This window comes from Sinocyclocheilus anshuiensis, unplaced genomic scaffold, assembly GCF_001515605.1.
Source record: "Sinocyclocheilus anshuiensis isolate Anshui unplaced genomic scaffold, SAMN03320099.WGS_v1.1 scaffold2210, whole genome shotgun sequence".
Classification (NCBI taxonomy): domain Eukaryota; kingdom Metazoa; phylum Chordata; class Actinopteri; order Cypriniformes; family Cyprinidae; genus Sinocyclocheilus; species Sinocyclocheilus anshuiensis.
The window spans coordinates 20,289-36,414 of NW_015558698.1; the positions used below are offsets into that span (position 1 = coordinate 20,289).

Genomic DNA, 16,126 nt, shown 5'->3' on the forward strand with positions numbered 1-16,126 from the left:
GAGTGAATTGAATGAGTGATTTCAGATACAGCCCAGTGTGAAAAGTTATAGAGAGGGGTTCTTGTAGTTTTTCATCATTAAATCTGTTTTCACCTCATCAGTACTGGCTGGTACGGGTCAGTGACGGACAGCAGCATATACACTCATTCACTGGCAGGCAGATCATTAAGGTCCTCGCACCATTATCAACACTTTTCATCTCCATCACAAAAGACCCTGAACACTGAGGGGAGAAGTATTATTAAACCGTTATCCAGCATAAACACTGTGTCTCATTCAGTAATCGTCCACAATCTCGTGTAAGCAGGCGTAAACTGCTTGTTTAGTATGTAAATTAAAACACTGACATTCATTTCCATGCAAACACGCCCTTTCTATGTAAATTAGGCTCATTACAGATTGGGCTTTATTCATAAAATTCCATGCTATTTGTTCAGAGCGGTTTACATCGCACTATTACCGCCAGACACGCAGGATTGTTTGTCAAACAGAGTGTGTGCTCGTACCTTTACTCAGTTTTACAGTTTCTATTTCATTGTGACTAATGGCGTCTGATCTCAAATGCTGGACTTTGACGTATGTCAGATGGAAGAGAGCTGGGACAAACGTTAAGAACAATAGAAATGCGGACACTGGAAGACTTGTTCTATTATCCTCAACGGAAATGTAAATGATGCGTTTTTGAGATACATGTCAGTGTGCGGAGCTGGGTAGATTGTAGTCCATTACTGATTACAGATTACACAGTGAAAACTAGTTAGTAACGTAATCTAGGTTACTTGTTTTAGGTAATGTATTCTGACTACTTTTTAGATTACCTTTAGATTACTTTTATCTAACTTGTTTTAAACTTACTATGAAACATACTATACTGATATAAAAGCAAAGCAGAGAGAAAGAAGATATATTCCTTTTTTTTTTAACATTGCATCATCAGGTCTTCCCAAACTGGGCTTAATGCAAAAACTGCAGTGGGTTTGTGAGTTGATAAAAAGCTAAATCATAAATTTAGATACATGACATGTACATGACTATTCCACATTGTGAATATAGTCAAATGGTAGCTAACTGGTATGACACACAGTAGGACTGTGAAATTTAAAAGAGAAAAAGGAGAATTAGGGAGAATCAATAAATTAGGAATGATTTTCTGCATATTGTGAGTAATATGTAATCATGTAATCCATAAAAAAGTAACCATAATCTGATTATGATCATTATAAACTGTAATAAACTGTAATTACGAGTTCTGGATTTTTGGAATCTGATCGTGTAATCCAGATGTAATCGGTTTCTGCACAGCTCTGCCAGTATGTTGTTTTTGTTCATGTGAGGTGTGCTCAATCTGTAGTCGTTTAGCCGTACTGTAAGTGAGAGATCACTGCAGGATTGCTGTGTTTGTGTGCATTGAAAATATGTCAAGCAGCAGTGATGCAGATCTTGCAAAGGTCTCGACTTCTTTTAAACAAAGTGGACCCAGAGTTTGTGTGTCTGCAAAATGTGTTCAAATGAAAACAAAACATTTTAACAATGGTTCATTTATTGCCAGTGAACCTGTTAACACAAATAACTGACTGGATTAAATGGATCTTCACACCCAAATAAATGCTAAATGTGAAGAGTCTTACGTTTCGGATTGAATTACACACTGCAGCTTCTTTGCCGGAAGTTGAAGTTTCTTCCAATGTCATTATCACCATCTGTTCCCAAAGGGTTCTGAAAGGGTGAATATCGCATCCAGTGAAAAGAAACAAAAGAATAAAAAAAAATTATTAATGGAGTGGATGAAGTGAAGGAGAAAAAATGGAGTAAAACAGAGAGTGTTTGTGAAGCAGGAGTGGGTGCCATTTCCTGTATTTACTCTCTCTGCTTTCATTTGCATGCTGCTTTATGCCATCATTCTTGGTTCACATTGTGTGTGTGTGTGTGTGTGTGTTTGTGTGACGCACGCACACACACACACACACACACACTCACACACACACATGCATCTCTGTAACTCAGTGCTGTAAAACACGTATAGCCTGTAGACACTCATAGCCATTAGTGCCGCCGTTATCTGAAACATGCCGTAATTAATTTATTTCTTCAAGTAACATATAAAGTCAGGGATCAGCTGGGAGTAGCAAAAAAGTACTGTATATCTGCTGTGTATCTGATTTCCACTGTATTTTATACAAATAATATATATATGCAGGGTAATTAAGTGACACAATAACTAAATGTAAGAGAGGAGCGGACATTAAATGTATTTCTGTTCCAAAGTGTTTTTATTTAATATTTTGTCAAACATGAGACATATAATACAGTTAGACATCTTTTTTCATTTTGTAGATAACATTCCTAAGCACAACAATTCCCCCTGTTGCACGATTATACATTTGAGCTATCTGATGTGGAAAAAAAATACAAATTTGCTTAAAGGTTGGAGGGGATTTTTCTTTCCATTTGAGCAGTATCTTTACTGCTTGTCTTTAATGTATCAGAGAGAAATTTAAATACTAGAAGTCTTTTAATTTTGGATAAAGCCAAAACATGTGAGATAGCGTAGCTGGCACAATTTCACACCTTATCACAGTTAGGGTCTAAATTTGGTTTGAATTTGGCTAATTTCACTTTGGACCAATGCAGTCTGTGAACAATTTTAAATTGAATTTCTCTATGTTTTAGACAAATTGAAGATGAATAAATATTATTTAAGACAGACTACCACATGTCTTCCGAGCGTTCTATATCTAATTCCACCTCACATTTTCTTTTTAATTGAGCTAGGGGTTCCAGGTTATGAGAATTGATTACAGAATACATTTTACCAATGACTCCTTTGGAATATGGCCTCAGGTCCATAATAGACTCAAGAAGGGAACAGGGAGGCAACGAAGGATAGTGGCTCAATGAGGAAGACACAAAGCTACAAAGCTGAAGAAATCTAAAAAAGTGGGAGTCAGGAATTTGGAACTTCATTTTCACTTGACTGAATGATGCAACGTCTCCATCAATAAACATATCTTTTAGTGTCCTAAGACCTTTCACAGACCAAATATTAAAGGTTTCATCCATAATAGAAGGGGTAAATGTGATTTCTTGCTATGGGAGCGTAGACTGATAATTCCTTGAGTGCAAAACTTCTTCTAAATTGTGCCCATATTTTGAATGAGTGTTTCACAACTGGATTTGAAGAAAATGTATATTGGTTCGGGTGGTGGGAGTTTTGAGCAGAGCAGGGCGTGAAGAGAGGCCGGTCGACATGACATATTTTCTAAAGACAACCAATTGGGACCACTATTATTTGATGAATTAACCCAATATAACATTGCACTGATATAAGCTGCCCAGTGGTTATACTGAATGTTGGGTAAAGACAGTCCTCCATGCTCTCGGTGTCGCTGTAAAATACTTTTGCGGATGCACACATTTTTCTTGTTCCATATGAATGATGATATTAATTTGTCTAATAGTGAGAAAAAAGATTTCGTCAAAAATATAGGTATGCATTGGAAAAGATATAGGAATCTGGGTAGAATATTCATTTTTATAGTATTTATTCTGCCTCCTAATGATAATGGTAATGGGCTCCAATGTTCAAAGTCTTTTTTAATGGAATCCATCAGTGAGGGGAAATTTGCTTTGTACAAATATTTGTACTTATTAGTGATCCATATGCCTAGGTATTTGAATTTATCTTTAGTTAATTTAAATAGTAAAGAGCTAAAGATAATCTGTCTAGCAGCAGAGTTGATAGGCATAAGCCCACTTTTCTGCATATTTGTTTTGTAGCCTGATATTTTCCCAAAAGCATCCAGTAAAGTCAATATTTGTGGCAGACTCTTTAATGGTTCAGATATATACAGAAGGGTGTCATCTGCATATAGAGAAACTTTACAAAAACGCCAAAATTGTAGTTCCACAATTAGTTCTGGTACTATGAAAAGGTTCCTACGGTGTGAAAGGCCCTAATGTACCTCTGAAGGTTCTGACTGTCTTCAGAAAAGATTTGATGGCATTTTGCTTTCATCTTCACTCCATGTAGTAACTAATAAAGTAGTGTTTTAATCGCAATGCTACTTTGTGCGTGGAGGTTACGGGAAACAGCTGTAATTCTGCTGCTCCATAAGTGCCACCTGCTGTCAGAGAGTGGATTTACAGAGACTTACATTACATTCAGTCTGTGTGCAGTTTCTGTCTGTCCGGAAAACGGACCGAATCTGCATGCCCTGCTGTAAATTCTGACTGGTTGATGAAAAACAAGCTGTGGATTCTACACATTTAAACAATGCGGATAAGGTATCTAGAATTATTTATGGAGCAGATAAAATACATATAATGATTTATTATTCAGTTATCATTTTGACAACCCTTTATAAGTCAAAATGATAACTGAATAATAAATCATTATATGTATTTTATCTGCTTTATGCAAAGCCTGAAATGTGAGGTTTGCCATTTTAAGAAACTTTTTCAAAGCTTTATTGGAACATTTCGTACATGCTATTAGATAAACTGTTGTCAGTCATGTTGTCATTTAAAATCCAGACATCATTGGTAATGTTATTGTTTTAGTGTTTATGCCAGGGGTGGCAAACTCAGTTTCTGGAGGGCTGAAACCCTGCAGAGTTTAGTTCCAATCCTGCTCCAACACACAAACCATGTAGTTTTCAAATAAGCCTAAATGACATAATTAGCTGGATCAGGTGTGTTTAATTAGGGTTGCATCTAAACTTTGCAGGGCTCCGGCCCTCCAGGAACTGAGTTTGACACCCCTGGTTTATGCAAACAAAAATAAATTTATTTGTTGTTTGCTGATTTTAAATATAAAACTTGGTGAAACGATTTATGTGTCAGAACATGTCCAGCATTTTAACAATACCGTGATAATACCAATAACCGTGATAATTTTAATAATTCACTATAATCATGATAAGCAATTTTCTTATCTCTATTTTCTTATCTCTAGTGGGATCTTTAGGAAGTGAATGTTCCAGTGCTCATGAAGGATTTTGTGATTGAGACAGTGATCTACTGGACTAGGATCTGATTGAGACGCAGCCGCTGTTAGTCAGTGTAGATTCCATTCATCACAGTGCACTGGCAATACACACATCACTCTCGTTTTCCTTTCAATGTTGTGAAGACCTACATGTTTTCTAGGATACTCTTTCACTTTCTGATCAATTTTTAAAGTTCCTCTGAGGATAACAGAAGAAGAGCCCTTGAGAAAGGCTACTAATGGAGGAGGAACGAGGTGCACTTTCCCAAGCTTTAAATGGCTCGGTTGAAAGCAAAACCGTCCTTAAATTTCTGCTTCTAAAAGCCCATCCGTCGCGAGCGTCCCATCCTGTCATCCCATTTATATGAGGCATCCATGAGGGCACTAGTGACCCAAATGTTGTTGGAAAAAAAGACGTTTTTCACTTATTGGCAACATGGCCCTGATTTGTTAATTGCATGATTCCGGCTGCTGTCCCGGAGGTGAAGCGTTTCAGACGCGAGGCGTTCTCCAGGCCTGGCCGTGTCCCACCTGTCTCAGCCGCTCGTGTCTCCGACACGTCTCCGCCAGCCACGCCGCTCCTGTTTGTTTGCGGCCTCCGAAGGGGACGCTGCGTCGCGGCCGTCGCAAATTAGCACAAGTCAAGTCAGATTAATTAATTTCAAGCTCACACGATTAGCCGAGGAGTCACGTCAAATTAAACTTCAAATAGTGCTAATGCCTCCCAGGAGAGGCAAAAGAGCTTCAGCTGCGTCCGTGACGGAACAGGCCCTCTGGCGCCGCGGCTGACTTTTGACATTGCTCCTGTCTTTCATCTCAACTTTATTCTGATCGCGATTCCTTCTGAAAGTCACTGAAACAGCCATTCTGAGCTGAAGCGAGCGGAAACCAGTGGAAGACATGAATCTGATAAAGAAGCATTGCCAGTGCTGGGTAGTTACAAGTAATCTGGATTACGTAATCAGATTCCAAAAATTAAGTACTTGTAATTAGATTACATTTTAAAATACTCGTAATCAGACTACAGTTACTTTTTTATTGATTACTTGGATTACATATATTCACACAATAGCAATAAATTATTCATAATTTATTGATTCTCCCTAATTCTTTTTCATCTTTTAAATGTTACTTTCTAAAATGTCTACATGTCATCCAGGTAAACACAATATTTCATTTTTAGTAAGTGTTTTATTTTGATTAAAATATTTTTTTTTTATTTTACATTTTTATGACTTAATTAATTATTAGCTTTTCATTAAACTCACAAACACCCTGCAGTTCCTTCCTAAACCCCAGTTTGGGAAACCTTGACAAAATGTAATGCTTAATTCACTTTATGTTGTTAATAACAATGAATGGAATATATTTTCTTTGCATTTTAATATCGATATGGTACAATAGTATCCTATTTAAATCAATGTGGAAAACGGGTTACGTTAAAAGTAATCTAAAAGTAATCAAAAATAGTCTGATTATGTTACCTAAAATGTGTAATGTAATGGATTATATTACTAACTACGGTATTTGTCATGTAATTTGGAATCAGTAACGGACTACAATTTGTAAGTAATCTATCCAGCTCTGAGCATTGCAAAACAGTTTCTGAATGGACATGGATATGGATGGACAGACAAAAGGTAACGGCATTTCAGCTGAAGAGAGAAAGAGAGGACAGAAAGTGAGATTCAAGGGAGACGAGACAACAAAGAGCTTTGGAATCGCCTGTAAGTGTAAGAAGGTATTTTTCTGACTGTCATCAGTTAGAAGTCAAAGTATCCAGCCAAGTTTCCACATCATTTAAAAAGTAAGAAAACAGATTTTTACTGAAGAGAAGAAATTTACACCAACTCTGCTTTGGAGGTCTAAAAGCCACTTGATTTAAGCCACAAATGTGATTTCACGTTATCAAAGGTTTGCGACTCGACTTGTTCCTTGACTGGGAAAGATGCTAGTCATTTTCCATTTCGGCTCTGTTGTTGCTTTTACACATTTTGAGTAACTTGTGTTGAAGGCATAGTAAGGCTGATTATTTTGTGTTACAGAGACCGATGGGATATTGAGTGATAGAAACTGAGAAATGCTCCAGTTCCACTGCAAGACAGCAGCAAATTAAATTAAATTACCCGAATTAACTGCGGTATAATGAACTATTGATCTACACGCTTCACAACATCATTTTTGGTGCAAAGACAAATCATGATTGACCCAGCACCGGTTGGGGTTAAAGGTCATGGGTCAGAGGTCACTTCACAGCTGCAGCAGATGTTTGTGTGTGGTAACAGTAATGATAACGATACTTAATGATCGCGAAGATCACGTTAGAGACTAGACTATTGTTATCAAACAGAATGCTGTAGATTTTTTTTTTTTTCAGATTCGCTGGGATCTGCTCCAAATGGCCAGTCCAACACAGAAAACCCTTCACTCGTTTCTACTGTATTTCTATAGTATCACGGCTCATTGGGCGGCTGGTGCAGATCCAAGTCCACAGTTCAACATTCAGAAAGTGAAAAGATCAAGAGCAAAACAACTGCAGTGCAAAGGGCCTCAGACGTAGTTCAGTGCATGTATGCAGCAGTGAATAAATATGATTGGTGATTATAGACACACACACACACACACACACACACACACACACACATCAGACAGAATGCTGATGCTGTAGATTAAAAGATTTTTTCAGATTCACTGGGATCTGCTCCAGAAAACCCTTCACTCGTTTCTACTGTATTTCTATAGTGTCACGGCTCATTAGGCGGCTGGTGCAGATCCAAGTCCACAGTTCAACATTCAGAAAGTGAAAAGATCAAGAGCAAAACAACTGCAGTGCAAAGGGCCTCAGCCGTAGTTCAGTGCATGTATGCAGCAGTGAATAAATATGATTGGTGATTATAGACACACACACACACACAGACACACACACATATTCTCCCAGGTGGCTGAATTGTCTTCTGGCCAATAATCCTCTCTGCATTGTGTCGGCCCCCACTCCCTCGGCCCCGGGCTCCTGCGTCTCTGAGTCGGGCACACAGCTTCTTCCTGGCAACACAAAGAGCACTTCTGTCATCGCCATGACAATGGCAGTGTAGGATGATTGGCAGATTATGAAATGGACCAATGGCAAAGCAAGGAAGGGTTGCCAAGTGATCGAGAAGCTTCTGGACCTCCAGTTTCTGACCCCGGGTCAGTTTCTCAGGGGAACAAAGTGACTTTTGGCCAGCGATTCCATATAACGCAACACTATATCAACGACGTCATGTTCTTCGTATGTCTTTCTAGGAAGGCCTGAGAAGGCCAGACACGTCTAGATCTCACTAACCCGCCCGTTCACATACTGTATGTTTGATTAATAAATATTCATACCCTGCTGTTGCATGATGGATGACGAGCCGGTTCTGAGCGAGTGGAAGCTATACGCTGAGATTCAGAGTCGGAGACGAGGCGCATGGGTGGCGCAGGAGGTTTCAGGATGGAGAGAAGAAAGCCTCTTTTCTTGAAGTGACACTTGATAGATGACCAAACATCCTACAAACCTTCAGTGTCAACACTTCTATTGAAAACACTAAATAATGTATTTAATTACTGATAGGAACAAACACTTTCGTTTAGAGATCAGTGCACGTTCACAAGTTTAGTTTTCACATTTTCGAAAACATTTGTCAATGACCCGTTACGTGTTGCCAAAACCATAGATTTGAGCCGCTATATGGCAACACTGAGGTTAACAGTAATGGGTCAGACTGCTTTATTCTACTAATATGTGTTGAGTTGAAATTATGAATCTGCATTTTAATGAGCAGCAGTGAGCATCGTGAATGCCAGTCTGTGCCACCCCGTGCCCATCTGTTGTGCACCAAATCATCTTTCCTCTCGTTTTAGAGGCCATTTGGAGTGAAAATCTCAGACGAGGATATTGAACGGAGTGTGTGTGTGTGTGTATACGTGAAGGCAGGGAAGTGGGAGGGCAGAGGACTTTATTCAGTTCAAGTGTGGGCCGTGGGAGATCGCAGGTCTCTCTAGTTTTCTATCTGCATGTGAAAGGAAATGCACACATTGTTTATGCTTTGACTGGTGCCATTATTTCAGTCCTGTGAGAGAAGTTTACTCTGGACATCATAAATGAAATGGAAACAATCAGTTTTCTCCTCGAGTGAGTGATGATATCAGCACACCGGAGGCCTGTTAACACTGACATGAGATCATCCTCACTCAACACCAAGAACTGAAGAAATACAGACGTCTGAGTTTTTCAGAACCACAGTATCGCTCGGTTTTTAATGCCATTTAATCAGAGGTGTTTTTCACGACGGTGGTTTGGGTCTGAAACAAATACAGAAACAGAATTGTGAGATTTTGGCAGCTATAATTAGCCACAGACATTTCCTGCCTGTTCTCTATCTTCTGTCTATCGTGACTTAAACCAACAATTAGAAGAGCAATTTTAACTGAATAATGAGAATTAGCGGACCATATTTTTTATGCAATAATGCAGTAACATTTACCATTTATCTGCACATACGAATGTGACAAGGCTTTCAAAACAGATGCAGGAAAACTGGAGGTGCATCATCTCGCTCTCTAAACAAGTGCCCTGTCGCACAAGAAAAACTCTGTGATGGAGGAGACTGCTATATATTTGGTATTTGGATTGTACTCAGAAATGGTTTGGACATATTTTTTAAGTATCTGCCTGTAGCAGATTATTAATACGTATATTGTGCACATCATGTGTGATGTCTCTTATGTGTATTGTTTACTCTATTTGACCTTGTGAAATGCCCCTAGGCGACAAATAAAGTGTTTGAAATTGAAATTGTACATTTAAATATTGTGATGTTCCGGAATCACAGCCGGCTTCAGCTTTGTTTGAATACTGTATGAATACTTATGGCATTTCCATCACCGGTTTTGACGTGATCGTTGTGTGTCATGTTAAGAGTGACACAAAAGACAACTTGAAATCCAATTTGAGCAGCCATGAGCATCCAGACTGAGATACATCTGTAAAAATCTGATTCAAAATGCATTTTAAACCATCTCTATATGTGGTTTGAGTCAGATTTGAAAAAAAGCCTGTGTTTTTTTTTTTTGTTTTTTTTTTGCTGTTCAGAAGTTCAGAAACCCATCTGGATAATAACTGCATATGCAAAAAGTCTAAATTTTGCTGTCAGATTATGAGGAAAAAATTTCCTCACAAAGATGGCGATATCCAAAATCCTTGACCTTGTGGGGACATTTGTTTGCTCTGCACGAGGAAAACAGCTTATAAACCGTACAGAATGAAGTGTTTAGAGAACGTAAAAATGGCCTGTAGTTTTGTGTGAGAGGTTTAGGGTAAGAGGATAGAAAATACAGTCTGTACAGTAGAAAAACCATTATGAATATGGAATGAACCCATAAAACACGGAAACCCAACATGTGTGTGTGAGTGTGTGTATGTTCTCTTTTCCTCATTAATTGTATTTTGACGTTCTGTTTTTCTTTTTAGCATTTTCAGAAAGAAGTGTGACAGGAACCGTAGCACAAAAATACCACTGACTGTGTTTTATTCAGGTCACATTTTGGTGCTCAAAAAAGGAATATAAAAATAGCAGGATTTATGCATTTGTTTCAAAATCATACATCATACATTTGAATGGGGAAAAAAAAGAATTCTTCATTCAAAGCTCTGCTGGGTGAAATAGTTCATTTCCACAACATTTCCCAGCTGGGACTAACATGACCTCTTGCTTCCACATATCAATATAAATGTAATACCTTCTGGAAAACAACTTGCAAGCAAAAACTTCTTCGTTTCCATCTCGCAGGCAAACCGCTTGTATTGTGTTGATTTCCACAAATAGTTACGATGAGCTCACATGTCAAACTCTGTTGTCTTCATGTGTGTGTTTGTCAGGGGTGATGTCAGACAGGCAGTTCGGGACTCAGTTTGTGTGCAGTGTGGTGGCGTCTCACGTCAGTCACCTGCCCTCCACCAGCCTCAGCTTCATCTGGATCGCTCCTCCACCTGGCACCGGCTGCGTCAACTTCATGTGAGTCACGCATCCAACATACACAGCTCATGCAAACCACACGGCATGAGGAAAAACTCTGACATCATGAGGCAGATTCTTCACGAGTGAGTGAATCCTGAGGCTCACCTGAGAGATTGTTGTGTTTGCATAAAACATGCCACGCTTCCAGAAACCAAACCCTTCTCAGATGTAGGTTTGCAATAAACATGCATGCGGTTTCAGAACAACAGAAGGTCAGACCAAAAACAAAAACCTGCCCCTCACATCTAGATGACACTCTGAGTGCAGAATCAAGAATGAGGTCAGCAAACATGATCAGGTGTGAATATTCATGCTGCCTTCACATGTTATCAGAATGATCATTTTCCGAGTCAGAAATTGGACATGAACGGCCTCTCAAGTTACTTTTAAGACTGGGAAACCTTGAGATCGTTTGGATGCAAGTTTCCTCGTTGGATGGCCATAATCATGGCAGAGGAGAGCACTATTGCTGTAGTGACTTCTATTTGTTTTGCTGTTTAAAACAGTCATTGTCATTACAGTCTTGAATTTTTACATATTATATATAAGAAGTCTTTCAATGCATATTGTATTTTACACAACATAAACTGCATTTATTTAAACTTCCAGAATCATCAGACTGCTGTATTTGTTTATATGGCTGTCAACGAATGGAACGCTACATTTTATTCGAAGTCTGTAGGATACTAACAAAACATCTTCAATGCATTTTGACTTTAATAAGATTTTCTCAAGAAATAGGCAAGATTGAACCCGATGCCCTGCATGATTCCTGTACTTTCCAACAACACACCTGAACACGAAAGAATAGTGCACTAGGAAAAGTGCACTCAGTATAATGACAGACTGCTGAGAGATGTCTTGTTTGTGCTTTAAATTCCACACAAAGGCAGAGTAAAGGCACTCAGCGCTTCACGTCTGTTTGTGCAGATTTATAAATACACCCCGATCTCAAGGATAAATATGCCGATTTGCCAGCTCATATGGAGGTGAACAATCATTGCTAACAGCGGTGAGGTGTATGTTTGCGGTTCACTACAGCTCAGAGAACAAGCACACAGACAGTGACAGCGCCTCAGACCGTCTAGCGTGTCCATCATGCCGCTCTTCTGACACAGACAAACCCCTGATCATTTACATTTTACACACAATTCATGAAACAATTCACCATTTTCTCACAACCTCAAAACTACACACCAACTTGTGCAAACCTCAAACTTCCAGATCAAAGTCAAACATTTTAGTCAAAAACATATTCTCTTGTCAGAATCTAATCTTTGGCCTCAGATGACACACAAACCTGTCAAATACACTGACCGGAGGACACTAGCGAGATCAATTCAAAACACTGTTACAAAAACCTCCTTTTAGTATGCAGCATAAATAGAGCGGTGCAGATACAGTAAAAGTCAGCTGTATCTGTAGCTGTAAGAAAAGTTTACTTTCACTACACTACTGTAAAGAGATCTTACAGTAGATGAAAAGCAATAGAAGAGAAAAGTTCAAAAACACAACAACTGAATATACAGTAAACACACATTGGAATATACTGTCAGTTACTGTACATCAATAAATAAATTCAGCATCCTCTGCCAAGATGCATTTCAGGATTCATGAAGTGGCGTTTACGGGCTCACTTCAGGGTTTTCCGTCTCTGTCAGGCGAGCGAGGCCGGGGTCAGAGGAGTCCTGTGCACACGCATGCGTTCCTGTCTTCCTGCCGTTTGTCACTTTGAGCGTTTATGTCGGGCGGACAGAGAGCAACATTTCTGAGCGCTCAAGGCCGAATGTTCAGCCCTCATTCATAACCCTGCCATGAAAGCATGATGGGAAAAAAGCACTGCTGCCTCTGAGGAGAGGAGTGTTTAGGCATTTCTGTTATTACGATTAATTGTGGTGGAATGGAGTGCGGGCTGTTTGTGATGGACCATCTGTTCAGGGCAGCCTGTGTTTCTGGAACATGCAACGCAGTTATGTTCTGTGTGCTTATTGTTATTTTCCTTTCCTGGAAATAGTCAATCATATATAGTGTCTTTAGTTAAATAAACCAATGCCAGATGTCATGTGAGTGGAGCTGGGGCGATAAAATGACCGGCTGAAGAAGTGAAGAATGGCACAGAGATGGCGGAGGAAAGAGAGAGTTTCCAATGTTTAAATGTTGAAGTCCACAGACACAGCGAGCTCGACCGCCAGCAAACATCCAGCGCTGCGCAGAGAGCGAACATTCATTTAACTCTCAGCTGTAACGCGTGAAATTCACAGACGCCAACTGAAAAATTGGCAATTTTGGCATTATAATACAGAAATATTTTCCCAAATTATATACTGATGTTATGTAGTCTTTTGTGAAAAAGAAGTGCACTTAATTGTATGGAATGTGCACTTGTAGTGTACTTCAAATGCTACAATTATATTTTTAAAATACTGTACTTGCAGATGATATAATATTAATGAAATAAAAGACCACTTAAGTGTATTAAAGTGAGACACGTTTATGACTTTTAAAAGTTTTTCTTGATTGCCAACACACAATTCATGAAACAATTCACCATTTTCTCACAACTATAAACACAACCTCAAAACTACACACCAACTTGTGCAAACCTCAAACTTCCAGATCAAAGTCAAACATTTTAGTCAAAAACATATTCTCTTTTGTCAGAATCTGACTACTGACTACTTTCCTGACTAGAGTAAAATCCAGCAATAAGCTGTCAGAAAAGTTTACTTTTACAGGGTTTTTTTTTCAATTGCTAACAAGCATTGTTCAATACTGAAGCCACTTTTTCAAAACTGTTCATACAGACTGCATTACCAACATGTATCTTTGCCAAACAGTTGATCTCACCTCCAAAACTCACTCAGACCAACAAAACACTTCATATAGGTCTCAAAATAAGCTTGTTTCACCAAAACACAATTCTCATTCAGAAAACATACATTTCATTCATAACACACTGATCTAAAAAACATGAACAGTGACTATGAACTTTTATCTTTGAAGTCTGAATGATTTGTCACATAAGTATTTCATTATAGGATAAGAATAACATCTTTTCATTTTACTACACAAATGTAATACAGCACAAAGAATGAATGAGAAAAGCCGTCTTCCCCATATTTCTTTTCATACCAAAAACAAAAAACAAAAACAAAAACAAAAACCCATCAACATTTTAAAAAAATCATAAACTGTGCCGTGTTGCCACACCCACCTCGGGACTCGGCCATGGAGTCAGTGCTGAAGCGGTCTCTTATGGAGCAGCCCCAGCGGCGTGACTGCCGCTGAAGCTGCCATATGCCCCAGGAGCCTCTGATACTTTTTCAGTGGGATCGCCCTCCTGCTCTTGAACGTATTCAAGCAGTTCAACACCGACTGGGCACGTTCCTGCATGAGGCGTGCTGTCTGTTCGACCGAGTCCAACTCCATACCGAGAAAAGAGATCCTCTGCGTCGGGCAGAGTTTGCTCTTTTCACAGTTGACCCGAAGGCCCAACTGGCTGAGGTGCCGGAGCACCAAGTCCCTGTGTTCGCACAACTGATCCTGAGACTGAGCCAGTATGAACCAGTCGTCGAGGTAGTTGAGAATGCCCTGTTCTCTCAGGGGAACAAGGGCCGCCTCCGCAGCCTTCGTGAAGACATGGGGCGACAGGGACAGCCCGAAGGGCAGGACCTTGTACTGGTATGCCCGCCCCTCGAACGCAAACCGCAGGAATGGCCTATGGCGCTGAAGGATCGAAACATGGAAGTACGCGTCCATCAGGTCGGCGGTGGAGGTTTCCTCTCGAGCCCGACACTCTTGGCGGCCCGGAAAAGCATAGCCATCATTTCCGGATCCGAATCTGGCACCGCCGCCGGATCATCCTCTCCAGAAAAGTCTGGCTCACCCTCCGATGCAGCAATCGACATCCGATCGTCGGTGGGAGTACCGAAAGATACAAGTGGGAGGGTCCAGCCTGTTCTCTCAGCGACTCCACTGGCTGCGAAGTGCCGGCGGAAGGAGGAGCCCTCGGAGGTTGGTTCCTCGGAGGGGAATTCCTCACCGTCACCGTAAGACCAGTCCGGACGCTGCCAGAGGTAGCGCCCCTCCGGGCAATGGGAGCATGACTCATCCACGAAAGCCACCTCAGCGTGTGATCGCGACCATCACCCGGCGCCAGGTAACGACCACATCCAGAAACTGATGGAAGGGCATCTTTAAAAAGACGCGTCTTTAAAAAGATGTTCCACCCGTGAATGCTCTTTTAGAACTGCTCTTTTAGTGTGCTGAAGCGCACAAGGGAGATGGCCGCCTGCAACACAAACAGTGGGTAGTGAAGCTTGATGTGTGCAACCCACTCGACACAGGAAGAACCACCGCCACTGAAGTGCCGTACCACCAGCACGAGAGCTTCCTAAGAGCGTGCTTGTACTCGAACTTGTAGTTTCACTGAAGCAGAAGATCAGGAGCAGAACAATGAGACCGCTCGGCTCTGAAGCAAAAAGCTGAATATGCGCTGCACCAGCTGCCTACTTATACTCGCGCTGTGATCAGCGACAGCTGGATGCAATAATCACATGCCAATGTACATTGGCTTGTTTAGTTTACACTCGAAGTGGATTGGTCTCTCTAAGCGAGATTCGTCGGTCATCCGACGTGACGTCGAGAGTGACCGACTGAAAGGGAACTTTACTTCTCACACAGTTTCTGAAAGCTGACACTCAAACAGCAGAAGCACACACCAAATCTGCAAAACCATACACTGATTCTCAGCCTTTGACTAACCCTTCAATTTCATAAAACACTTTTTGCAAAACACAACACACAATTTTCTTTGTAACAGACAAAAATCTAACAGGAATTAATATTATGGCAAAGGTGTTTGCAAATGTTTGCTTTTGAGATGTGTTTGTGATATTTTGAATGCAGTGCTTCATTTTGCAAGAGATGTGAGGCATTTTGTGTGTGCAGTTCTTGGATTTGTGTGTAAAGTTTTGATAAAAAGAAGCAAAGTTTTGAAAATGCATGTAAGCAGTTGCAAAAAACTGTAATAGCAGTTCTTCAGTCTGTAGTGAGACAGGTCAGTGTGTGTGTGTGTGTGTGTGTGTGTGTGTGTGTGTGT

General features: G+C 40.2%; 1 protein-coding gene across 1 annotated transcript in view; it reads left to right on the plus strand.

Annotated features, from left to right (window-relative positions):
* Nucleotides 1-16,126, plus strand: part of LOC107681433 (reelin-like) — a 112,127-nt gene that overhangs the window by 18,203 nt on the left and 77,798 nt on the right. Inside the window, 1 exon segment of the mRNA XM_016477736.1 lies at nt 10,887-11,022. Coding sequence (XP_016333222.1) covers nt 10,887-11,022 — 136 coding nt within the window.